We start from the raw sequence: 27,863 nt of genomic DNA on the forward strand, positions 1-27,863 counted from the left end.
AACTACTACACAAACAATTAGGGCACTTTGGGGGTTAAATGAACCTTCCAAAAAAGCGGTGCTTCAATGAATTTTGGGTTGTGGCAGGATGAAAATGAAGTCTATAAAACCAAGCGATTATCAGGAAATGATAAGGGACTTGTGCTAAATAGTGACAGGGACTCTGCATTAACTGTATTCCTAAAGAAGATCATTAAACACTTCTGTAAAATTTGCTGTAATTTATCATCAAAACATGCTTGTAAGGTATGTATCCACAGGGGAGATTTTGATAGAGAAGTGCACTTTATCGACTGAAAGCACTACTCCAGCCTCATTCCACACATTGATGCTCTCCCCATACCCGGCTACCAATTAATGGCGTTGACAAAATTAAAGAGATCTTAACATTCAAGGGCTAATTGTGAGATCACATTATATTAACATTATATAATTCAATTCCAACAGGTTACTGTTCATGGCATTTTACTTAAAATGTTTCAATTAGCCATAAAGTATCCTGGTGACACAGGGATCCTAATGGTGCCCCCCTTTCCCTTTCCATCAGTAAAATACACACACCTATCAGTCATTAGCAAGCACACACTATTTTTATCACACAGATTGTCTTGGAAGTTTGTCCTTGCCTGTTTAACTCTTTATGGTGTTCTATAGCTCCATTGTGCACCAGAGATATCATTCATTTAGTTGATAAGTAGAATGTTTCTTACTCTCTTCTCTAGCTGAACTAGAAGGCATATTTTAATTTTAACCCAGGCGTTTGCTTTCAAGGATATTCAAACAACTTGATGTTTGTACTTGGACAACTATAGCTTTTATTAAATGGTAAGGGTAGCTGCAGCGTCAAATATGGGTTTCTAAGGCAACCCCGGAACAGCAGTTTATCACAGATACCGTTACATCTCCTCTCTGAAACAATAATAAAACAAAATAAATGAAAAATTGGCTGATTCAAAACCAGAACAGGTCAGATAAACCAACCCTGACTGAGGCTTGGGCTAAACCCCTGCCTCCCTGGGATGAGGTTAACTGAGTGGGCAAAGTTCCTAATCACACAGCCATCCGAATTAGGTTTGCGCGTGTTCCAACATCTGAACTCTATAGAGAAAACACATTAGATTTGATAAACAAATAATGTCATTTTTATTATTACCGCGGCCCCAGGTTTCAGAGGAAATAAATCAGTGTCACTCTTAACAAAACGTGTTAGTCTTACTGACACATTGCCTGGTCACACAGGTGCAACATATGGCAGCAAGAGCTGCTGAATAAACATCAAAGACAATTCATGCCTCTACAGAATGCCCGGTCATTTAGCTCAGGAATATCAAGCATTTAATTGTCATATTTAGATACAATCTCAAAACAGCAATTAATATTTGTGGAAGGCACAGAGACTTGAGTGCACAGAGTACAGATAATGTAACAACCCAAGCTAATCCACTGTGACTTAACTTGGCTAAATCATCGACGTAGTAAGTGTGCCTCCTGTACTGCAAAAGCAAACAGCTGGGATTGTCTTTCCAGGCACAGCTCTTAAAAGGGAACACTCACTGTGCTCCTTAACTTATACAAACAATGACATCTAAATACATGCAGCGACTAAACAGATAGACTAGGTTCAGGCAATTAATTCATTACATGGGTCTATTTTTACATTTTTAGATCTTCTGAAGCCCAGTCTTAACAGTTCTTTAGTTGTGTATTGTTGAATGATGCATGGGATGCGCTTGCCCTACTCTATAATACTCTGCAGTTTTAAATAAAGATCTAACAGGGTGAAGAGAAGTGCACTGACAGTGTGCCTTCTTTTAGCCCAGCTAGGTGCAGATAAAGACAGACTAAGACGCCCTCACCACCAAGAGTAATGACTACGATTTGAGTTGCCGATTTCAGCCAATTTCACCCCACCTGAGCAACGCCACAACAGGACTCGTCACAAGAGCCTTTCAAGTAGAAATAAAAGGGTAGCTTTTGAAAATCACCAGGTTTGTGAGCCAGTGAGGTAATAAACACTGAAAACCCCTGCACAGGAGAGGGGAATGTCCTCAAATAATTGCCTTCATACAACAAATGTTTTTTTGTTTTTTTTTGCTGTTGCCGTTTCTTAAAAGGATTACACTTGATGTACTGTATGCACTTGCTTGTGTTTATATATATATATATATATATATATATATATATATATATATATATATATATATATATATATATATTCCTAAACCCTTTTTTAATTGATATTGGTTAGCTCTATGACCTTTGGATTCTAAACACATATTGTATTACACAGTACAGTGGAAGTATATCAAGCAGACATATATTATATTGTAATCTGCTACCTAGTCTGTATTTAATGGCCTTTGTAATAAACTGTAGGTACTGAACAAAAAAAAAAAAAAAAAAAAACAAGATATCATTCTTCTAAATATGTTAACAGGACAAAGTGACAAGATATTGTTATGCAGAAGCTGGTGTGCAGGTTATGGACCCAATATAAAAAATGATGGTAATTGAAACCACAGATTCTTTGGAAATGCAGTCCATTTGATTCAGTATCAAAAGGTCACTCTATTCAATTTCCACTCGATGCTGAGCACAATTTGGAGAAAACACCTGAAAGCAAATGATCTTATCAACGTTCAGAGCTCAGCACTTACTGACTCCATAAAAGCTATTTGCTGATTACTAAATAAACGCATTACCTCTTACCTTGACGCTTGGTTCTGACTCGGGATGCTGTTTAAAGCTGGACTTGTCAGAGCCTTGACATTGTAAAAGGATTAGCCCATATTTTTCATATACTTTATAATTGCATTTTTCAGACTACCACAGCCCCCTATTACATACAAAATATAGCCTATTTTATGCTCTAACTTTGACTTTGTGTGTGTAAGTGTCAGCACGTATGTGTGCATCTCGACATACAGTATATTAAAGGGGACATGGTTCTCCAATAAAATAAAAACAGAAAACGATCACTAAGATAACAGATAGCTGTATCATTTCCTGAGAAAACGGTATTTATTACAACTCTATATTTCACATTTGTAATCAATTGAAACTCATGTGATTAATCAATTAACTTTTTAATACACAGTGCTATGTGTGTGTGTGTGTATATATATATATATATATATATATATATATATATATATATATATATATATATATATAATGATTGATAGTTATTGTAGGTTCTGGCATACATATAAACATGGTGTATGTGTTGACAGAAATATAGATAGACATAAATGAATAGATACATAGATAGATAGGCAGAGAGACAGATACATGTGGGATTTAGTATGACAAGAACTCCAGATGATTAATGTGGCTGCATCTATCCTTGTGGAAATACAAAATATTGGTGCTCCCATAGAGTGTTCAATAAAGGTCAACAGTGCTGCAGGGAGGAGAATGCATTCCCTGATTGCCAGGTCCTAGAGGAGCATCAACAGTGCAAGAGTTATCCTTCAAGGTCCCACCATGCAAACTCAGCCATAATCGCTCTTTATACTGCACTACACGCTCTGCTGCTGCGTGCGCCTGTAGTGCTTCCCTTGCCCTGCAATCGCTGCCCTGTCAGCCTCTTCACAAGCAGCGATTGGAGTTGCCAACATTGACAATGGGTCTATGATCTGCACTACAGCCGAGCTAGGAGTTACAGGAGTAGCAGGAGATAGTAGCAGAGCTCTCTGTAGCAATTTAGATATTAAAAGAAACGTCTCAATGACTCTTTCGCGATGTCTCACATTATTACTCCACATACCAACATTGAGTGTTATACTGTATAGGGATGGATGCAATTTAGATATTTGTGACCCCTTTTTTTTTTTAGCTGTGGTCGTTCTCGTGGATGGTGACATCACAAACAGTGGCAGGTTAAGGCTCTGCAGTTAGTAAGTGGATTATTGAAGGTAAAACACAAAAAATAATTATTTCATGACTGAAAACAATGCAAACTACATTAAAAGATGGATAAACTATCAAGGGAAACTGAATACAGTAAATGTTGCACTATACAACAAATCAATTAAAACAAAAAGGATGAACATTTTAGATTTTTTCTCCTGTTACTCCTAGTTTTAAGGGAAAATTTAAACATTAAAATTATTTCTGGACTATTTACACCTGTCAACCCAAATCAACATAAAAATATATTAGACCTGCTTTAAAGAAAGACATCGATGTATTACGTGTGCAAAAAAACAACAAAAACACAGAAATATTTGACATTTTTGGTCTGTCTTAGGAAGGAAATGATCAGACAGCTTATTGGCTTAGTTTTGTAGGCCAGGTTAAAAGGATATGGCCTTGAAAAGCTCTTAGATCAGATTACCCTTGGGCTAAAAATAACGGGCACGAAAGAATTATCAAAACCACTGCCAAACTCCCGCGACTAAACATACCACATTATGATACTTGGCACCAACTGCAGCTTTGAAATACATCAGTGCCGCACAAGTTTAAAAATTAAAATCGCAGTTTCCGTGGTCAACGCAATACACACCCTTGCTGGACTTCTTGCCTGAAATACTTTGTATTCTTTAAACAGCATGTAACCTATGAAATCATGAGATGATCTTTAACTGTTCAAACGTCCCGTCTCTAAATCATGTGCTCTATTAAATTAGGATCAAGGCGTGACTGCTGCTGTGACTGAAATGGATTTACTATGGCTAAGAGACAAGGGGGGCAGTAGCATGTGGAAACACTTACGAACACAACCTGCACCGTGTAGCCTCAAAGAGAGCGACACTTGAGCTGGCAATAGCTCGTATTTAAATCTGCCCGCCAGAGTACAGTGTGTCCTCTATGATAGAACTGAAGGCCTTTTATAATTTGCTGGAACATGTGTTACGTAGTATTAGAATGGAGGAGAGCCCCCAGTCTCTCCGGCTGAATGTTAAAAAATGTCCCACTTTAGTAGATAAGAAGTGCCTCTAAGAAGAGAAGGATTAAGCAGCTCCTGTCTCAGATAATGTGGGCATGATTTATAAAGTAGTAAACATTGGCACATTCAGAAGCGGGACTGTATTGCACATCTTGTGCAGCGTTAAAAGAATGCTACAGGAACTGTGACATGTACCAATTGCACTTTCTGAATCATGTGCCTACCTGTTTATAGTGAAAACAATTGCTTATGCCCCTGGGTTAATGTATTCCTAAAGGACTGTTTAAACATGACAGGTTTGGGTCTTACTAAAAAGCTAATTTCCCTGGAGGATTTGAGTTTCACCATAGACCATTTTATTTTATTTTTTAAGTAACAATATTTTATTTTGTTTATTTTATATATACTATTACAGGTTTATCAGTAACTGCTCATAAGCCTTATTTATTGTCATTATCTTCATTTTTTTAATGATCTTAATAGTTCTATATTTATTTTAACTCCAACTTAAAGCCATTGTAAGATTTATACATATGATATCCTTGGCTGTAAAAATGACTGCACTACAGCAGGGGGGGCATATAAATGATAGATACCACCTACACCTGATGATAATATTTAAAATGTCTCACATTCAGATAAGAAACTTTGCAATGTTTATGTCACTATCAATACACAACTGAAATATTTACAATCATCTTTTTTCATAATCACGTACTGTACTATGACAAATACCAATCAATCATTCTGAATGTTGTGCTACAGGCAGCATCCATTTAACTGAAGTCTAAATATTCTGGACGCACAGCAATGAGTAATGGTTCTGTAGATCCCTCATATCGTGCTCACCGTGAGTAAGAATGTGCTCTAAAATAGCAACAGCCACCCTGAGATGCTGCTAAAAATAATGCAATGCTGTGTCCTCCAAAAAAACACAGCAATCCTTAAAATGCTTCTGTTGCCTTAATGTCTAGTCTGTCAAAAGAAATAGTGCCAAGCTACCCAACACGAAAAACTGTTTCATAAACATTAAGAGTTAGCAATGACAGCCTACAAACAGCTTTGAGGCATTCCTTCACAGCCTCAGACTCCTAGGTATGCATACAATGTACCATACGCTGCCTCATGCAACCACCTCTAGACTCCATTTTAGTGAATAGATAGGGCTGATAAATCATGCTGAATTGGCACTTAAGGGCATCAGCCATCAAGTCATTGAATCCTGTGCCTCTTTGCTTTCCCTGATCATATCTCTGTCTGAACTGCCTGCCAAGGGCTACACTTTTTAGAGTGAAATAAAGGCTGGTGGCAGAGGGCAGTCCAGAAAGCTCCCTGGAACAGCGGCTTTCTGCAAACCCATTAACACAGTCACAAGACAGGCTAAGAAAACATTGCTGGCAAGTTATTTTACGCAACATCTGGTAATTAATTAATCTACCCGACTGCACTTTGAATGAATAACCTGCAGTCATTTTAAGAACCAGTCATTTCCTTATACGCATACCCTTGGAAAATGGCCATCAATAGTTTATAGTTGATTATTAAAAGGGGCAAGGTTCTACAAAGCTTTTTTATGACTGCCAGTACAGTTTGTTACTTTCCATTGATAAAAATGAATAATGAAATAACATTCACATACTGTACAAAATAAATCATCTTTATGATTACAAAAAACTAAAAACGAAATATTGTCCAACGCAGTCAGACTTGCTTAATCCGAGATGTGCCAGCGCAAGACACCAGCACAAGTTTGGTAGTGGAGTAGTATGAATTTATGAGGTAGGTTTAAAGAGTAGCAAACTACAGCAATTTAATTATTACGGTAAATCCAATAAAGACTTGGAAACCGGAGTCCAGATCACAGAGCAGAAGTACAGAAGAAAAAAAACATTTGGATGCAAATACATATGGTTAAATCAGATGAAGATTAGGTCTCAGTGTCATACTTACCATAACACAAGTATACTACAAGCAGTACCAGTGCAAGCTTTACCAAAAAGGCCCTTAGACGTCCCTCTACCCCTGGAGAGAACACTCTCAAAGGGCCAAATGCTTCTCATTGTGGCCCTTCTAAGTAACTACAGGTCCAACATACAGTATTAATACCAATTCCGAAAATAACTTCAGTGTGTACAGTCCAAACTGGGTTATACCACCAGAACTAATTTCACATAAATCCCAACAACAGGAAACCACTTTCGCCAAACAGAGCTGAATTTAAATTGAAAACCCAGATGACAGAAAGGGAAATCCCATAGCACACTCCTTATCTGCTAATCCATATTAAAATAGTTATATTTCAACATGCTTAAACAAACATTGGAATCCACCCTTTTTTTCATTTTGCTGTAAAAATAAAGTTTGTCTCATTTGAAGGAACACACGATCTTACAATATTTCAAAATTACATTACAAAACCACATAAAATCGTGCCAAAGATAGAGCATAGCCTTGTCTGGACTTTTTCCACACAGCGAGTTTATATGGCCAGACTGCAAACTAAATTGCCTTTCGAGAAAATATTAAATTAGCAGCTTGGTAGGGCTTGGTCTATTTGGTGATTCACTGTGTTTATGGACTTTGTTTCCGAAAGGTGACAAAAAAAGGTACATAGGTTTAAAGTTTTACTTGAAATCTTTGAAGGTATTTCACAACATGACCCATCATCAAACATATGTTTACCTAATATTGTAATCCGCAGTTCAAAGTTCTGACAACTTTGCTTCTTGCAAACGAATGTGTTTTTTAAAAACTAGAGAGAGTGCCCTACTACACTGCAGGTTAAAGATCATAATTGTATCACCACAATATATCTCAGATAGCTACACTCTATCCTGGCACTCAAAAGACATACATACTTCAGCCAGTAATTAAACAAATAATTAAGCCTATTGGTGTTTTGTTGCCGTGTATCTTTCTCTTTTTTTAATGGATGATGGGCTTACCTCAAACAAGTTAGATGATTCATTTCCATACTGATTGGAAATGATTTCTGATTGGTCACTGTACCACTTTAGTCCACCCAGAAAGCTATCTGCATCCAGGTCACTGACGTCTAGTTCAGAAAGGTCGAGTTCTGGGAGGTCTGAGCAGAGTGGCTGGTCTTCACCAACCAGAGCGGCACACTGTGGGGACAAATCCAGATAAAACATGTTTAATGAAATACCAGAGGTGCTTGAGAATGTAAAATGAGAAGCAGCATGGGAGAGGAATAAAGTGCTTTAAATTAATGTTTCACCTATGGAAACATTTACTGTAGGCTTAAGGGTTTGGTTTTTTTTTCTTTCTTCTAATCCAACAGCACAAAAAAAAAAAAAACGTGGCAATGGAATTGCAGCAAAACCGTAAAGTTTATATTTTTGGTGAACACTTTGTCCAAGTGTTTCAATATAGCAAAATTAATCCCCAGATTTTTACCAATTACATTTGAACAGTATACAGTAGTGGCATAATCTGCATTCCTTTGTGGCACTACTAATCTTAAATTCAGACTATTAATTTTACGCTTTTAGCTAAATATACTACTTCCCTTGACTCAAACATATTAAAGACAAATCATATTCAAAGTAGCACTTGACAGTTAACACAACCCTCTTCCCTCCTTGTCATGATGTTAGCCAATAGACATGCTCTTGCTACTACTTGCAGTAATAATTGACATCTTTAAGTCAGGAAGTAAAACTTAATGCAACAACCTTTTAAGTAAGTGGAAGCTATTTTGAACCAAATGAGACCCCACACTACAAAGTAATGGTGTACGTTGCGGCCGTGTGCTCTTAAATATGTGGTTTGTGCCAGCATGAGCTCTTTGGTATTTCTGTCCTTTTGGATAATGTCAAATTCAACATTGTTAACCACTATCTTCTGACATTTCAGTATTCATCACTTACATTCATGTATGTCTGTCTGACAGCTGCTCCACTGCACTTAGATACAAATCATCAGCTTCATCGAACTGCAATACTGCAATCCACACATTCGAAAACTGTCAGCCTGACTCTGTATAAAGTTTATGGCACATGGTACTGTTGTTAGACACATTCAACGTAAACAAGGTCCTGGACCTCTTCTTTAATCTGCAAGCTATTTTACACACATCTATAAATAGGCCTAATCTAAATTGTGATTACAAGGTACAGTTCCCCATTTGCAGTAGTTTGGGGGTTTGTAACCCTTTTGAGTCTCCAGCTCACCCTGAAATATTGTATTTCTGACATGATGGGTCTGTACAGCACAACTGAATAAGCCCCTTGACCGAGTCTCCTTGTTGCCATTAGTGTGCTGTACATTTGACAGTTTGGAGAACCTACGTTCAGTTTGGTCACAAATCAAACAGAAACCCATTTAGGTAAGTGTCTTGTTCAATGCATAGCTTTGAAATCAGTCCTGTTTGTTTCCATCAACAGTAGTCTGAATAGGGACTTCATAAAACCTGATTAAGATTGCGGACCGGCAGAAATCAGTCTCTCCAAGTACTGGGGATCTTTATCCTTTACATATTGCAGATGGAACCAGCTAGAATATGTTGAATGGATGAGTTTTAAAGAAATGTGGCAGAAGTTTTTCCAACAGATGGTGTTGAAAGGTGACATGAGATCCTGCCATAGTCAAGGAGGGAAGTACTGTAGTGAGTGGATCGTTGGCACTGAGATTCTGCTTAGGAATTTGTAGTGGTGGTAGACAGGTCTTTCAGCTTTGCTGAGGCACAGCAAGTGTCCTGAAGTCCCTCATGAATTGGATATCAAGTGAGGTAATCAGTCAGCCCAAGAGAAGTTAGTGTTTCACCTTCCTAGTGCAAGGGAGTCCCCACGCATTTTTATGGCACTCATGTTCTGCAAGGGGTCAAATTTACAGTGCCAGTGCATGAGTAATTTCTACTGGCTACACCTTCATATTGATGTCCAAGATAGGAAAAAAACACAGCAGGTATGGAGAAAGTACTTAAGTTCAGCTCAGGGCACCCTTGAGACATATGCTTTTCCAAGTGGAAATAAGAGATCACATGTGTCATGCTTGGGTTATACTGCTGTTACTGTGTCACAAGATCCACACAAAACATTCCGTTCCCCCAATGCCAGCAATAAAATGAATACCTACCCCCCCGAAGGTGCTAAAGGCTGGTAGGCTGGTAGAGGTTCAGAGGATATGGTACAATTATTAAGGCAGGTGACATTTTCAAGCAACATGTCATTTACTGTCAAAGGATTACTACATACATTTCCAAATTCTAATAATGTACTTCAAATCACATATCTCATTCACCTTCTTGGTGCTATACAAATTATGCAAAAAAGAAAATTAGACTGCAGCAGCTGTGAACCAGGCTGATATCAAATCCACTAACCCTTGGGATACTTCAGTACAGGGAGGTGATTATAACTTTGCAACTGGGAAGCAATCTACTGATAGCCCTGACTACTATTAATTGGACTTCATGAATTATGAACTGACTATGGCCCTTAAATAACCAATAAACATTAAACTTGATACCTACAAGGCTATTAACAGTTATTATTAGAATGTGGATCTAAGACCTAAGGTGTTTATAATGTGTGTTGTAAGTCAATGTTTTTTAACAGCTGACAGTATATTACTCTAATGATTTTTTTTTTTTTTTTTTAAATGTCAGTACTTTGTTACTGTTGATTTTTAAAAATAAAAAAACACATCACAACATATAAGAATCCTTGACAGTCAGGTAGTCTGTGATTAACCAGACAAGCCTCTATTTTTTGCACTAGCCAAGTATAAAAACAGTTAGCTGTCCTAAAACGTGCGCTAGACAGAATATTGCAATCATCAGGCAGCTACATAATGCTTATTCTGTATGATGTCCCTGGGTGAAGCTGTGGAAACGATGTATTGCAATCTATTTTTAAACTACCAGCAGCTTACACACTTCTGCATTACCCACAGTAACTGATGACTTTGTTGTTCCCTATTATTATTTGTCAAAGCATGCAAACACATTTGATTTAACACGAGAGCAACCACGCACCGTTTTTGGATTAAAAACTAAGCAGCCAATCAACGCTTGCATAAATAAGCATACAGAAACGCCGATTAGAAAATATGGAAATGTATGGTGCATCTCAGATTTAAAAAAGAAAACTTGATATTGCTCCATATTTTATATTAACATTCCCATTTTAAAAAGTATACAGAAATCACCATAGGCGCCGGAGTACCGTTATGTGCTACAGCAGCAGTAGCTTAGTGTATATATTAAGTTGTAGCTTCCTATATTCCTTTCTGCTTCATATAATACTCTCTTGTTTTGTATAGCCCAAATGTATTTGATACAAAACTGTTAAATACTACAGAAACAAATTTCCAGTTAAGACTAAAGTTACACAATACCGATACGCGATTTTTAAATAAATCGGACATTTTGCCAAACAGCGTTACTGGAAAGTCTTCATACTCGGATACATATCGCAGTCTTATTATATTACATACCATAAATAAAATACTGCACATGACTGGAAAGACTATCAAAGGCATCTATAATTTCCAATATTGTAAGACATCATGCAGACACTCAAAAGGGTACATTACCGGCGACAGCGTTATGAAGCATGCTAGAACGAAGCATTGGAATACCCTTTTTATTCCCTCTATATAAGTAAGAAATAATAAGCACAATACTTTGTTTCCTTTTTCAATTCTTGCACACGCCGGCATATGAAACAAGCACACAGTTAATACATCAATTGTAAAACTGTATGCTAACCCAATCGGTATCTCCATAGTCCATCTTCCCAAAATCTTCCGACCCTCCAACACCACTTCCAAGAATGTTTTGATTTTTGCAGCTCACCTCTATTTCACTCCACACAGAGTCCTGGTTACACCTGTTCCACGCCATCCAGCCAGTGAATGACGGCACACACACAAAATCAAGCAAATGATATCCACACACTCTCTGTTTGCTTTCTCACTCAGGGAACTGCCCCCTTCTGCTGAGAATGAACCGAGGCACCTGTCTTACAACTGCTTACCATCACATGACAAAGCTATAAAAGTAAGCAGGGGTGTCACTCCCTCAACACACTAGTAAGGCCAACGACGTACTGCCATGGAGGCGGGGTTTGGCACACGTACAGTTGTCTTTTGAACTACTAAAGCTTTGATTCCACTGAAGCCCCGTCTGATTAAAGTGTTTTATATACCACACCTCCCCACGCTGGATCTGTCCGCACAGCAGATCGGGAAAAATATCATCGGGAAGTGGAAGCTATGTCACACTCGAGATGTTAAACTCGGCAGGCAGCAGTTTAGGCACATAATATGAAATAAATGGCATCAAATTAAATCGATCCTTGTCCGTGTCTTTGTTCTTTCAATTTTTCAATTAAATATTAGCCTTCACCATGCACTGTACTTTGACGATGTTAAATCTTAATATGTTGCAATATGTATGTCAGCCTCGATAAATGATTTAGGTAGTGGAATCATAGAAGACCGAAATTAGTAAATCATAAACCGACGCACATACACGCTGTAGATTCTGTACCGGTATCGATTTTCCCATGATTATTATTTATACACAGTCATACCTGCATTTGATCTGCTCATTGCATTGGGCTTGAGTTTTGATAAGACGGCAGATGACTGCGTTTAAAATGACAACAGGCTTTGGATACAAAACAAGAAGAGAAAAAAAACATAAAAACAAAAACACCAACGCACCATTGTGGACACTCAAAACATACACGAATGCGTCTGCAGCTCCCTGCGGTAATATATGTTTTGTCTTTCATGTGTTTTTGGCTCGCTTTGGCACGGTGGTGGCGACTGATAAACATGAAGGAACTTACACAATTTTTTTTTTTTTTTTTAAGTGAATATTGTTTTGACAGCTATATTCAAAATGAGGTCAATTCTGTATTTTTTTTCCCCCCAAGTTTGTTAACCAGACTCATTCTTCTGTTATCTGTATTATATCAGACCCTTGTTCATCTGCTTACATCTTATTTCCCTTGTTCGCCAAATTAATATTCTCTAGGTAATACTGGTAGCAGCTGTGGGTTATGAAACAGTTAAAGAGCATAGGCTTACTGGTAACAGCACACTTAAATATTAACAAATAAAACAGTATGAGGCACTACATCTTTAACATGTCTATATGGCTTCCATTTAAAGACATAGCATTAAAGTAAAAGTTGATAAAGATGCTACACATTCAAACCAATTTGATGAACTGAAATACTACTCAATTTAAAAATGTGAGGTCTGAAATGGCCAAACATTAAGACCACCGACAATCTCATTCTGGTGACATCAGTGCACACTAGTTTAAACAAGTCTGATTTGCAATGCTGTACTCCCACCCTGAAAATATTAACGCTACGTATCCCTTTGCTTTAGATGAAGATATCCATTAGCAGAGTTGTAATGGGGAATTGCATCACTGCACCATGTACTACTAACTTCGGTGACTCACTCTGGAGTTTAATGTACATCAGATTGCGCGCTGTGCGGTAGATTTAGATAACTGGATCTAAATTTAGAGATAATTGGAACAATTTAAAAGGGATTTATTTTCCTCCCTAATGCGTGTTATAAAGCATATAGGCTGACTCATTCAAAAGTGGAGGATCTAAGCTTAAACATTTATAAACATCAATATTTGAAATGCCTCATGTTCAAGGGAGAGTTCACAGAACATGTCCTGTGTTAACATTGTTACTTATATAGAAAAAACATGCCTGCAAGCACAGAGGCAGAAGCCATACTACAATGTAGTTGCCTTGGCTTTATCAGTATTTCACTATTTCATATGACTGTATCATGCTTTTCAACATTTGGCTACTGTACTGCTTTTACCATAGTATGCCACAGTAAAGACACACACACACACACACACACACACACACATATATTCAATACCATGATGTCTGAAGGTTTAAATAGAAAGGAATAGTAGATAATTACACATAGATTTAAATAGAAATAAGTGAGTGTATTTGCCAAGGCATCAAAAGCCATTAAGTACCTCCACTGTTTGTTTTCAAACATACCGAAACGGCAGGAAGTTGGTTCCTTTGAGAAACAGCTAAATAAAAATCAAGTAAACATAAACTTAGAAGAATGTTATGCAACACATTAAACAATATGAGTAGCTAGAAATAAAACTGAAAAAAAGAAAAGAAACCCGTACCGACTTGAAGAAGGCTATCATTTAGAGGTGTTGTGTGCCCCCCTATGAAAATGTTACTTTCTGCTCATGCTATGCAGTTTATGCAGTAACACCTTTAGTTGTTCACTACAGGCCCTTAGGAATGATCAGTTAGGGTTTCTCCCTGCAAGTTTTATTCCCCTGCAGCGGAATTGCAAATTGGCCAACTTGCTCAGTACTACTATTAAATTAAAAAGTAAGAATTGCTGTGTTTGCTAACTGGTCTTCCATAACTAATGAGCTGTTTACAGGCATTGAATCCTTTATACCCTAATATTCAGTGGTGTCAGGTTCAGGCTAGGGGAAACCCTCATATAATAAGAACTGATAGGAACACCATATAGATTATTATCAATTCCGTGATGGGATTTGTGGGGACTGAGCCTTGAAATTGAATGTAATGCCTCCCTGGCAGTCATGCGTTTAACAGAGGTGTAGAACACAGTATGGGGTACACTCCTCAAACTAAGCACACAACAAGCAATGATCTCTTACAGATAACTGCAGATCTATCACTGACAAGACCATTCCCTTGCAAAATTACTGAAAGCTAACATTTTGTCCATTACAAAAAAAAGTATTGAAAAGCAAAGCTGTTTTATGTCATATATGAATATGCAAATGAAGTGTAAATAAATAAACATCTTAAAAGGCCACATTGTGAATCACAGCAGAAGGCTAGTATACATTAACTATTTTAACAGTGAAGTAATAGGTAGTTTAGGAAATAATAATAATAATAATAATAATAATAATAATAATAAAACATATTTACTAATTTGTAGTAAATGCATAAATAGACTACAGCGGCCCCTGTAGTCTAGCCGGGCGCCTGTGGGCTTGCCTGTAAGCTGCCCAGAGCTGCGTTGCCCTCCAACGCTGTAGCTCTGAGGTGGCTGCATGGTGGGCCTGCATTGTGTAAAAGCATTTCAACAAAATGTTCTTATGTTCTTATGTTCTAAAAGAAGCAGTCGGCTGACGGCACATGCTTCGGAGGACAGCGTGTGTTTGTCTTCGCTGCTCCCGAGTCAGCGCAGGGGTGGTAGCGGTGAGCTCAGCCTAAAAAGAATTGGCTATTCCAAATTGGGGAGAAAATGATAAATACAATTGCAGACTACTAAATAAAAAATAATAATAAAAAAAAGATTATGAAAAGTAGTGCCCATTCTTGAGACCAGGGAGTGAATGCACTAAAGCCAGCCAAGCCACTGTATTTCAGTCAGCTGTAGTTATTTATGGTTGAGCTCTTTACAGACAACCTTTTGTTGAGATTGAAATTGATTTTTCACAATAAAAGAAAGAAAACAGCCTATTGTCTTTTACTAAACCAAATTAAACCAATATGGCAGTGCACATGAGTCCAAAAACAACCAGCAACCATCAAAATGTATGGTCACGTGTGGCAAAAGTACAACATAAATATGTCAGACGTACAAATAATGGGACCTAATGGTTTTGAGATTTAAAAGGTTTTTATTTGTGGGATGCCGCAAGATTCCATACCAATCAAATTCAGTTGCTCACTGATATTACTCCTGTAGCAGCCCAAGAGGATTGTAGATATCTGGACACATACACCATATCTTGTAGAATTTAGATTATGTATTCAGTAATACTGTGTTCAAACACTGTAGTTTCAGGAATAAAACATGTAACCAATTCTCTGGTGCACCAATCCCAGTTAATAACTAGCAATCCCCTAGCCAGGAAACTGGATGCAGCACTGTAGTAACCTTGGTTAATAAAACACTGGTGAACCCACTGGGGTCATATGTTAAAATGAATGAAGCAGAACAGCACCCTGAATTGCATTTTTTTTTTTACTGTTTCCAATTATGCACAGTAGCTTCACATAAATATCCACACCAGCTTCTTAAAGAAAAAAAAAACACATCAGGATGCCATAAATAATACTTAAAATAAAAACAAAAATAAAAAAGCTTTATGCTTATTGTCCATCATATTTTAAAAAAGGTTGTGTTTTTGAATACCTTAATCTTACTGATGCAGGCTGCTGAACAGAATCTACAACTTGGAAGAGATGTTGCAGTCACTTCCCATTTTTAATAGAACTATCCCCCTGTCAGTGAACCTGATGTACCTCCAACTGCATGGATAGTGAAGAAAACAGTGGATAGCTCCAGTGCCTCACAGCAATCACTTAGAATCAAGTAGAGGTGACAGACAGCCTTACCACCACCATCTCTCTTCTTCAAATAAATCAACTCTCACATAGACTGAAGAAAACCTCTGTGGAGTCAGGCTTTTATTGGGCCAAAACAAGTGTGCCTGGCTGGCATTATCTAAAGCAATACACACAGCACTCTACAGTTTAGCACTTCAATACTATAAGCAGTGTTTTCTTTGCAGCTATTTATCTAAGGCAAAGTACAGGATTTAGTTAAAACTTGGAAATTCTTCTTAAATGTTTTGTCATTTCTTTTCCTCTGAGAATTATGGTGCAATGCATTTAAGGTGGGCAATCTTTTTTTAATTGAACAGCCACACTCTCACAAAATTACGAATTCATCATAATGGCATGCAGAAAGGTTACAGCAATCCATGTAAGTGTTTTATTTTTTATGTTCATTCTGTTACTTGTTTTTATTTTGGTTCCAGAATCTTAAACATAGTAAAAGAATAAGGATTTTGAATATAAATGTGTACTTAGAAAAGGTCACTGTCTTTCTATTAATAACTATAATGCCAGTTAGCAGTATACTAAAAGCCCATTCTGGTGTGCATTCACTTCCTGTGCTTTATGCCACAGTATCAATCAGAAGCTCGCTCTAGGCTTTACAACACAGCCTCCTTTTCACTCAATATGACCATCATAATCTCAGTAAATAAGGCAATTAGGCTTAATCATCATTGGCTGCAAGCACTTTTCACACTGATTATGATGGTAATGATGAAAAAATGGCCAAATCAACTCTTTCGTCAACAAATTTGATATACACATAGTATATAGTATCTCTGAGCAGGGCAGCCTAAACTATTAAAGCCTCCGCATCGAGCACCCGCGGCCGGTCCCGAACACCACCTCTAGCAGCGGGCACAGCCGGCTGTAGCGGTCTTTGCACAGCCAGGTTCCTACCCACAGCCTTCCCACTGAGCTTGGACACACGGAGCAGGTTCTTGTTAACCAGGCGCAGCTTATCCAACTGTTGTGGGGAGGGCCTGTTGCTCTCAGAAAGGGACCTCATCAAATGGCACTGGAAGGCTACCAGGATGCTGTTATAGTTGCCTAGCCTTGCGGCGAACGCACTGGCTGAATAGACTAGCTTGACGGTCACCTCAGAGACCCAGCACTGCTTGTTGGGGCAGGTAGCGTCTTTGGACAAGAGCGCTAAATTAGGTGCCTGGGTCGGCAGCAATAGAAACCTCAACCGGTGGGAATTGGGCCAGGCCCAGCTTCTCCACATCATGCACCCTATATACGGCGTCCATCGACCGGGAAACAGCAGGAGCTGTTGCTGGGTGATCCCAAGAAGACTGGATTTCAAAATTAAAATCCGGGTGAACTGGGGGGATACAGGAGAGGCGGCGCAGAACGTTCCTGTAGTAATTCAGTTCCTTGATGGGAAGCACCTGCCCAGAGCTTTTCCATTTGCTCTGAGTCTGCCGATCGCTTGGAACAAAAACTCTTTTTCTTCTTCCTCAGGGGAGGAGAAGGATAAGCAGAGGATGAGGAATACTGTGAGGACAGTTTTCTGCCTGGGCTAGTTTCCAGGTTGCACAGAGTCATGGGGTGAGGACACAGCCACCTCTCTAACAGAGGGTGAGGAGGAAGAGCACTGAGCAGGAGTAAGGGACGCAGGGTGCTCCGCAGAGATGCAGGATAAGCATTTCTTAAGTGCCTCCTTGGCGTGCTCTGGCCTCAGGCAGGAACAGCATCTGCCGTGCTAGGACGTAACAAGCAACAGGCTGTAGTGCAATATCGCATATTAATGTAATATTGGATAAATTAAGTGTAAGACACAATAATTTGTGGAAAATTATATGGTCAAAAACAACAAGTACTTATCTGAACCAGGCTCTCCGACCAGGTCAGTCTTGAAAGGAAAAATGGCACAGAGATCTGTGAGCGCAGTCCTTATGTACCCTCGGGGGCGGGCCATGACTGTGTCAGGCTCATTGAGCAGCTTTGGTATATCAATATTCAGGTTTCTGGTCTTTAGGAAGTAAATACCCATACAGTAATGGTTACATTTCGTACTTGAAAGGGAACAGCACTTATAGTTGTTTACCAGATAAAACAACTACTGTGCTCCCCCATTCTTTCATGATTTTATTATGTTAATTCACAGTTAGACCATGCTGGCAGAACATTACCATGTACTTTTACTTCAGAAAGACCCTTTACTAATTCACAGCCCTCAATGTTTCATAATATTGTGAGATTTATATCATATACATCTCTCTGTAAGTTGCCCTGGATAAGGGCGTCTGCTAAGAAATAAATAATAATAATAATAATATAACAAATTAAAGATGAAGCACTGTTGTCACTTTACTAGCAACCAAGAAACTGGTTAAAACATCACTGTTGTAAAGTATATAGTACAATATCTATTTATCAGTAACGTCTGTTTGTATTTTGATCTTTCATATCTGCTCAAATAGGTTTGCCATGTACATTATTCCCTTAGCCATATGGATCACAACTTTATTCTTGATAAAAAAGGAGGAAAACATTGCTTCAATGGTGACTGTTGCAGTAAAGAAAGCTTTGCAAGGGGGAGGTCCAAAGCGCTGCAACTGATAACCTAAGATAGCTGTTTTGTAATTTGCTCGATATTCCTTATCGGCAGTGGAATCCAGGCAGCGTGCTGTGACAGAAAAGGTGGACCATAATAGCAAAGCAAATGGTTCATAGAGATATCTCAGCTGTTTTTCATCACATCAACTTCATGGCTGCAGTACCATTTTCTGTGCCCCACAGAGAGAGAGAGAGAGAGAGAGAGAGATATCCTTTCGGTACAGGAATGCTCAAGGGTTGGTAAGGGTGAAATGTACTGCTATGAGGTGATTTACCCATCCTGAACTGTAACTACTGAAGCATTCTAAGTTTCAGGTCATCCATTCTGAAATCCAACCTTACTATTCCCATACAGCATGCTGTACTGCACTGTAACACAATGCTCTGGAAGCCCCTTTTTCCTTTTGAATGTATGTTTGCAGTCCAAGTAGAGAACCATCAGAATATTCTGCTAAAGATGCTGCACTGGCCACACTTGCCCGCACTTCTTTGCTGATGTGTAAAACGAAATGTGGCTATTGGTTGCCTTAAAAATGTTGATATTTAATTATATTAATATTTTAATAAATATCGACACATTTTGAACTTCAAAATGCCTTTTCAAACAGCCTAAGCAGGTAACACATTCTTCAACCCTACACTGAATCAGTACAAAAAAAAAAGTTAACTTCCAGCCCCTCCAGTGGGGCCTGTCCCCTGGTTTAAAATCCGCTGCTGTAAGACATTTTTCTGTGGTATACCATGAACAAAGATTTAAGGGAACGATAACCAGCTACATTTCCAAAATATTAAATTACCTATTTTATATCCTATTAACTGTGTTTCGATGGTTGTTTCTGTTTACATCATGATTCATCATGACTGCATCCGTTTTCAACCACTTCCACTTTCAACAACTTCCAAATGCTGAGTTTCTGAAGTGTGGTGTTTTACAAATGACCACTAGGGGTGTGCAACTGTAATTTATATTCCTTCTGCATCTGTGATAAACATGGGCTTGTAAATGGAAAATTGCTATACAAAATTACAGTTGCAGAAATGACAGAAAATAATAATATAGGCAGGAACAACAATATAGAACAATAGAATATTAAACAAGAAAAAAATCAAATATGATGGCAATTTATTTAATCTATAGAACCATTTACTGTAAATCCAAAACTGTTTGTAAATGAATAATTTATGCTAGCTAATCCATATTACTTCTAAATTGAACCCAGTGCATAAAATAACTTAATAACAGACTGTAAAATATATTGCAAATTCAAAACAAGTAACCCTTTTTGATTTGGGATGGTAAAGGGAAATTATCAAAATGCATTTAAATCCTGATAAACTGAAGTTACTGTGCCAATAAACCGGGCAAAACTTTCACCAAGGAACTCAACCATGATTCATTGACTTGTTCTGAAGCGTCAGTAACAAGCTGCTTCATTGATACCCGTATTGTGCACTGTCTGTCAAAAGCAGTGTGAAATCACGTAACTGACCCAGGTTGACCCAGGTAGAGCATGCCAGTGGGAAAGGGGCTTTAGAGGTATTCTACTTTGCTTGATTTTGAAATTTTCTTTCTCACTTATATGTTTGCCAGCGCCCCAGCATGTACTTGTTTGTCAGAGCTTGTTCTTGTTATTAATTTTTAGCATATCAGGTTATGTATTTCTTACTGTCATTAATGTTTGTCATTACTTATTAAGGCTTGTTACTATTTCTAAATGTTGCACTACTGAGTGTTTAAAAGTTATGGTTGATGTATAATGTCAATTAATTGATAACACATCAACCAAATATGTATTTTTTTGAGGGCTTGTAAAGCCATACTATAATGTACCTATTATACTGTACATTGAACTTTATAAATGAAACCCAGATGAAAAAAAAAAGAAAATCAGTAAATGTAACTGGGTTCAGATTAGTTTTCTGACCTAAAATGATCTGTACTCAGCTATAATCTCCATAGCAACATCCCCAGAGTAACTTGAGGTGAGAAAGCTGGTGATATGGTGTAAGCAAAACATAAATAATACACAAAGATTTTTCAGAGAGAATGTCAAAAGGGATTAAGTCCTGCATCTGCACTAAGGCAGTACAGTGTATAATGGTGCACTTGGAAAGAATGTAATATATATTCTAGAATATCATTTTCTGTTACATTACTAATGTTATGCGCTCTAGCATTGTAATGTATGGCCCTGCACCTTTTAATTACACCTTTGTGTCAGGTTCCACTGCTTTTGTTTATTGAATCCTGCTGTACTCAACATTACTACAGTTAGGTTAATGGTAGATGCATTTTACTTAATAGCATTTTTATTACTGCTAGTTAATGTGTTGTAATTAATTAGTGTTTCGGTAATTAGGTTCATTTTTTTCCTGCAGTCCAACCAAGGCAAGGCATCACAGCCAATTTTCAACAACATTTATAAAATGACGTTGTACGATGCTGAACTAGATGCCATGTATTGCTTTGTGTTTACTAATACAAATTACAAATTGCACAAGGCAAAGCTACTTCATTAAACGTGATGACACTTTAAAATAATTTCATGTTCACGATAAATTATTGTTCATTAAAGGTTTCATATAAATGAGTTTCGATTGTAAATACTTCAGTATGAAATCATGTGTTAGTTAACACAGAATTAAACACAACCAGTGACATTTGTATTTCAATTGATCTGAAAGGATGTGTGACCATTCATTAACAACTGTACTGCCTTGAACTGTACTGAAAGTGGACATCTGCAGAAGAAAAACTGTTCTACAGCATAGAAGCATTGACACACCTGAGCTCCTACAAACAGCTGAATTTGCCAACTCTGTCAGATCTGCTGTTTGGGCAACTGTGTCTCTAACTCATCTGTGACATGTGGATGCAGCTTTTATATTTACAGAATACCTGTAAGGGATATGATTTCTCTAATTAATTAATCAGTTATCTAAGGTTTAATCTGTTTAGTCTGACGTATTTAAACATATATCTGTATATGCAGTCCCAGGCAGCACTGAGCAGTCGATGGGGCCACTTTTTTCATGGATTCGCACTCTGTTACTTTTTCATTGCTCTCTCAATGTTCCGGTTTAGAATCTTCACTAATTAGCCAATGCAAATCTCTTCAGACCCTTTTCATGGAAATGCATGATGGGTCTTTTTGTGGTGTCAGTGCAAAGCTATTGTGGCTATCATGTGTATATTCAAAAACTGTAACCACAGCACAACAGTGTATTAATGGAAATGTGTACCAGACTCTTACTTTGACAGGTACACAAATGTGTGTGTGCGTGTGTGTGTGTGTGCGTGCGTGCGTGTGTGTGAGTGAGTGTGTGAGTGTGTGTGTGTGTGCGTGTGTGTGTGTGTGTGAGTGAGTGTGTGCGTGCGTGTGTGCATGCGTGTAAGTGCGCGTGAGTGCGAGTGTGTGTGTGCGTGTGTGCGCGTGTGCGTGTGAGTGTGTGTGCGTGTGGTCTCAAGTAGGGGAGGTGGTGTGGAATAGCAGGCAACTGCAAATGCGAGCTCCTGCTTCTTCCACATTCCCTTTCTTCTCTTTCATACAGTGTCTTATGACAACAAGATATAGGGTAGCACTCTCACTGATAACTTGGTGGAGCGCCTAAATCAATTAAGCAATAGGCTTTAGCCTACTGGATTTAAACATGCCTTGATATTTAATGTTTGCTCCTTTGTTCACCCATGGGGGATGTTAATTAATAATCGCTGCATGTGCAGAGGGACAGTATTTGAAGTTACAAGGTCCATGCATGATGGAGAGTCGAGTATATGAAGTAAACACATACCAAAGGTTGTAGTTCTTTCCAGAAATACGTAATAAACATAAGCACCCCCCCCCCCCACCCCCCCAAACAAAACAGCTGGGTTTCTACTGTTACATCATCACAATGCCAACTAGCTCAGGGTTAAAGATGTACGGAAGCTTAACAAAAACATTTACTACTGTTTATTAGCTATGCTATCAGAGTTGTCTAACCTTCATGGCTATACCAATATTTAGGGATTTCATAAGGAGCCATAAAAACAAAAACAAAACAAAAAAAACCTTGCTTCAGTATTTTTATGTTACTAAAACATGTTTCATATTTTTACACACACAATTTATTTTTTGAATTTGCTGCTACCAAAACCTCCAGATTGTCCAGCCTTTACCTCTGCTTAAAAAGAGCTACCGTTTCACTCACAATCAGTTTATGATGTATCATTTTAGATATATAGATGTGTTGAGTGAGTCATACTCACTTTCCATGGTTGACAGAGTGGTGTTAAGCTGCTTAGCATACTATATTATCTATAAGGCACTTCTACTTGCTTAACAGCCTCCATCTGGTGCACGCCACAGGTAGGAAAATGCTTTAAATGTTTATACATATACTCTTTTCAGGACAACTTACATGACACGGCCTGTTTCAACCTTGTGAAAGCCCCAGATTGTACTTCTCCCACCCTTAATATGGTTCCTTTCCATGTAGATAACTGCTGTACATTCAGTAAATAGGGGTGGGGCTTGTGTGGTGTGAACTGAGCAGTTAAAAAAAGAAGTATACATATTTTAAATTAATATATATATATATATATATATATATATATATATATATATATATATATATATCGTAAAAGCTACAACGAAGGATATTAGAAAACTGATCAATAAAAGCATGTCTGATACTTGTGAGAAATTTCTATCTGAGACTAGTGGCAAGGAAGTTAATAGTGGGATTCCTGATAAACAACCAGCGCAAACAGCTTTCAGGATGCTGCAGCACCCCCCCCCCCCCCCCCCCACCCGATAATTTATGGCACTTTTCTAATAAGGATATATGTTCTCTTCAGTTAATGCAGGGGTTAATCATTGTTTGAAAAACAAAATAACAACAACATTTGGGGAAACTCTAAATCAAATCGTTGTTGCAGCATTACAGCTGACTGCAAGATTATCATACCTAATATCCATTTTAATGAAATCTGCTGGAATGCCTTTTAGTGCTCAGCATACAAGCTAGATTGCAGCAGGCAGCAGCAGCCTGAAATGAAAATAGCCGGTGTAATCAGTGGAATATAAATGGCAACAGTGGCTGGTGCTCCCTTTTATGATGCTGTAAAGGGAAAGAATTTAGTGGGTAATCACATGACTTGGCGCTGCATAACTGAGAAGCTAACACTTTGTATTGTCCTGGATCACAGTGATCCTCTATCCTGGAGGTATTTGCCATAGTGCCTTGTGACTGACCCCCCATCTGAGGGTGGAAATAGAACAGAAAGCCATTATATGTAACACATGCATAGGCACTGCATGCTACTGCTGTTAGCATAATTAAAAACTCAGAAAATGCCAACATCAGCTTTCATTAACTTGTGCAGTGATTAAAATAACATGAATAGAACAGATTCCTAAAATTTAACAAAACCTGGTTCAATATGTCTTTGATACGGCCAATTGTTGACAGGAAATGAAAGGAAAAAAATGCTTCTTTTTTCAAACTTTTTGTACATTTTGAAGCTTCTAGACTAATTCAAAGTGCAAAGTATACATATTAGTTTTGTGTATTCTAGTTCATTGGTAAAAAGCAATTTCCACAGAAGGTGCCAAGCTGAGATTTATTTATCTTAATGGTGTCTTACAAACTGGCACAGGGTGACTTGTTTATATGCTGTAATTTTCTTCTTTAAGCATTATTTGCCAAGGGCAACCCAGCATGTTTGACCTCTCGTTTAAGATCTTTTTGCTTGTACAGCAGAATGGATTGAGGCATGTGCAGATCACAGACAGAAGCTGGGCAGGGGGGATTATTTTATGTTTGATGTGATGTTTGAAAGCGCATGATGCTCAGTGGAGACTGAAGTCCCCTCTAAAGTATCCACATAGGTGAAATATCACAGGCAGGAGATATGTAAGCTTACCCTACATTGCAATGCAAACATATGTGGCCTGCTCTGAGAAAAAAATTGTTTACATGTCAATCCTGGGACATACAGCAAAGGAGCCAATGCTGCTGTGTTGAGGTTTTCATATGGACTACTATCACTTGTGACCTAAAGCAGATTTGAACGGAGATCTCTTGGAGTGATACTCCTCTATTAGTACCTAAACCAACTGTTGCAATCCAGTGTCCGTTATCCCATGAACTGGACCCTTCTTCAAATGCAACACAAGGTTTTCAGGAATAATTTATATCAGGTGTTGGAAGGGCAGGTTCGGTGTATTTAGTGAGGCGTATTCTGACATTCTGACCTTTTAACTCTGACACCTGGGTTAACAGCCGGGCTCCTCTCTAAAACAGTGTTGTGTTTCTTTAGTGTTCAAAAAGCAAACAGGACATTGGGTTAATGTCTGATCTCACAACCCTCCTTGGTTAAGTTTTGCATCAATAGGGGAGTTTGACTCCTCCTAAGCCGCAAGTACTACACTCTATAGAACCTGGTTTTCTAAGGACAACTCACATCCAAATACTGGCCAGGCCCACTTTAAGTGGAAGACAACAGAAGATCAACTATAGAGAATCTTCAACTACAAAACTGTTTAAATAGTTAAATAATATTTAAATATTATTTGTGGAGCGTCTTTTTAGATACAGTAGCTTGTATATTACAGTGCCTTCAGTTTTAAAGTACCTCGGTTCACCCAGTTAGCCCTATTGACTATGATGTAACTGGAGCATCTCCTGTTAACTAAATATCCTTGGACAATCTCCTCTCAATCGTTTTAAAAATAGATTGCTTAAAATACCTTGCATTAGTTTAAGATGATGCAACCCATGAATTATGCTACTGGACTTATAATATAAATGCTTTGCTTATATCACATTTTTGTGGCATTATGCTGCTTGACTTATCACGATTCTTGTGAAAGAGGATAATAAAACTAGACAATAACGTGGCTGTATATATATATATATATATATATATATATATATATATATATATATATATAGTGGTAGCGTGGCGGGCAGTCAAGACTGACTAGCGGCAGGAACAGCAAACATCCACAGACAGAGTTATCGTTCAGCGCCTTGGCGCACTTTTATTCTCACAAAATAAAACAAAACACAGGAACAGAGTAAATATTTGAACCAAAATACTGTAAACCCTTTTTACAAACAGAACAAACCAAAAGCCTATCTTCACTTGAAGATACTAACTTCACTGTATTGAAGTCCCTAACTCACACAGGACAGCTAAGCTGTTTCCCTGTCTCAAATCCAGTTTATCAATTATTTTAATCCCTCTGTACTTACGTTCTCCACATTCAACACTCCTGCCACTTCCTTTTTCTCTCCTCTCACTAAGAACAAAAGGACCGTTTATATAGGACAGATAATTGCAAACACTCAGTCAATGAACACCCTATCTACCCAATTAGACAGGTGTTTTTTCCTTTTCTGGCTGAATACCATCAGCCCTAAAGGCTTCTGGGAAATGTAGTTTCCCCAGCCACTTCGGCCATGACGCCTATCATGAACTACAAGTTTTTCACCTTAACAGGGGAACATAGATCTTGTCAGCCTCAGACTGACATACTTATTAGCCCTCACTTTCCCACAATATATACACACCTACACACACACACACACACACACACACAACAGCAGATATCAATCATCGGCATCTATCAATGAATTTGTTGCTTCACTATGGCACTCCATGCATTGACCCATACACACGTAAGGTAAGAAAAATGCTGAAATATTTTTTTCGTATAAAATGGTTCTCTAAAACATGTGGACTCCCAAAAGGCTATCCAGTGAAACAGAGTCCACTGCTAGGCCTGCTAGGAGCCAGAAAATCTTCCTTTGGTTGGAATTAGGCACATGCAGATAAGCCATGCCATCTCAACAACAACAGCCAAAACTCTCCCAGACAGGATGGATGTGTGGGATAAGGTAGTGAAGCATTAAACAGCTTAAGCCTTTTGAAAAAAAAGGAAAAGTCTCGTTTCCTTCAACTTCCTGTGAACCAAAGCTACAGGTAAACACTTCTGGCCTGACTGCTGCCAAAACAAGAAACGGAAGGAACCAATAGCTGCTGATCAATAAAATTGTGCTTCACTTTATAAAGCTTGCTTATTTAATCCATTGATAGTTTCTGCTTATTTAAATCAGAGATTACTGGTTTATGGTTTATGTTTCCATGTCTTTGGATAATTACTTGTTTTTCAATTAATAGTATGATGTATTTTGTTCTTTTTTAACTCTGTGGATTTGAAAATCAATGTTTTAAAATGTTGACTGCTGCATTTTAATGTTGCAGCCTATATTCAGACTAGTGAATATATGATGTTCCTGACAAGCACAGTATGCTGTGTAAAAATATGTTCCCGGCAGTGCACTCTATCAAATATCAGCTTATCAAAACACACTTTCCTTTTGTGGTAATATCCTGAAAAACAAATACATGTAAAGTGGTTACTGGCCTGAAAGGATCTGGAGGTGACAGAAGAACATTATGGGGACGATGTAAGGATATGTGCAAAAGTGATTTGTGGCTGCAAACACCAATATTGCTGCCAAAAACCATGTTTAGCTGGCGTAAAGTAGGACTTTAGCGGTCACTAAAAATGTGGCGTATGTAAAGTATGGTTTTTCACCTGGCATTCTGCATCCGCTATGAAATTAGCACTTTGCCATCATTAATCCATTTAAATGATATTGAAATGTATTCAAATGATGAAAAGAGGTATGGAATTGGGCGGGGATCTGGAATACTAAGTGGACGCAAACATTATAATGTCATTGTAACAGGGCGAGCAGCCCTGTACATTGTTTATTTATTTTTAGATCGGGGTCTCCCCCTCCGCCCCTGTGCAGATTATTGTTTTTGTTTATTATGATTTATTGTATTTGTCGCCGAGTGCCGTGTTATTGTTTTTTTTATTTTTAAAACGTGTCCTGGCAGAGGCGAGATCGGTGCTCGTCCTCTGCCAGGAGTAATAATTAGAACTCGTGCAGAAGGTGGCCATCTCCCGAATTAATTAGGTGATTTAATTTGTTGCTAATCGGGAGATGGTCACCTGTTATAAAAA

General features: G+C 38.1%; 1 protein-coding gene across 6 annotated transcripts in view; it reads right to left on the reverse strand.

Moving 5' to 3' along the window:
• LOC117409421 (peroxisome proliferator-activated receptor gamma coactivator 1-alpha-like) overlaps positions 1 to 27,863 on the reverse strand; it is a 275,767-nt gene that overhangs the window by 20,631 nt on the left and 227,273 nt on the right. For 3 of the 6 annotated variants that reach the window (XR_009309704.1, XM_059006127.1, XM_059006120.1), the window contains exon 3: positions 7,840 to 8,019. Coding sequence is in view for 5 of the 6 variants with exons in the window: in XM_059006127.1 (XP_058862110.1) it covers positions 7,840 to 8,019 (180 nt within the window). In the remaining variant the exon portion in view is untranslated. Of the gene's footprint in view, positions 1 to 7,839; positions 8,020 to 11,627; positions 11,964 to 27,863 lie in introns of those variants that run through there. The other 3 variants (XM_034015439.3, XM_034015442.3, XM_034015441.3) reach the window with 3 other exon arrangements.

Source organism: Acipenser ruthenus, chromosome 2 (genome assembly GCF_902713425.1).
Source record: "Acipenser ruthenus chromosome 2, fAciRut3.2 maternal haplotype, whole genome shotgun sequence".
NCBI lineage: Eukaryota > Metazoa > Chordata > Actinopteri > Acipenseriformes > Acipenseridae > Acipenser > Acipenser ruthenus.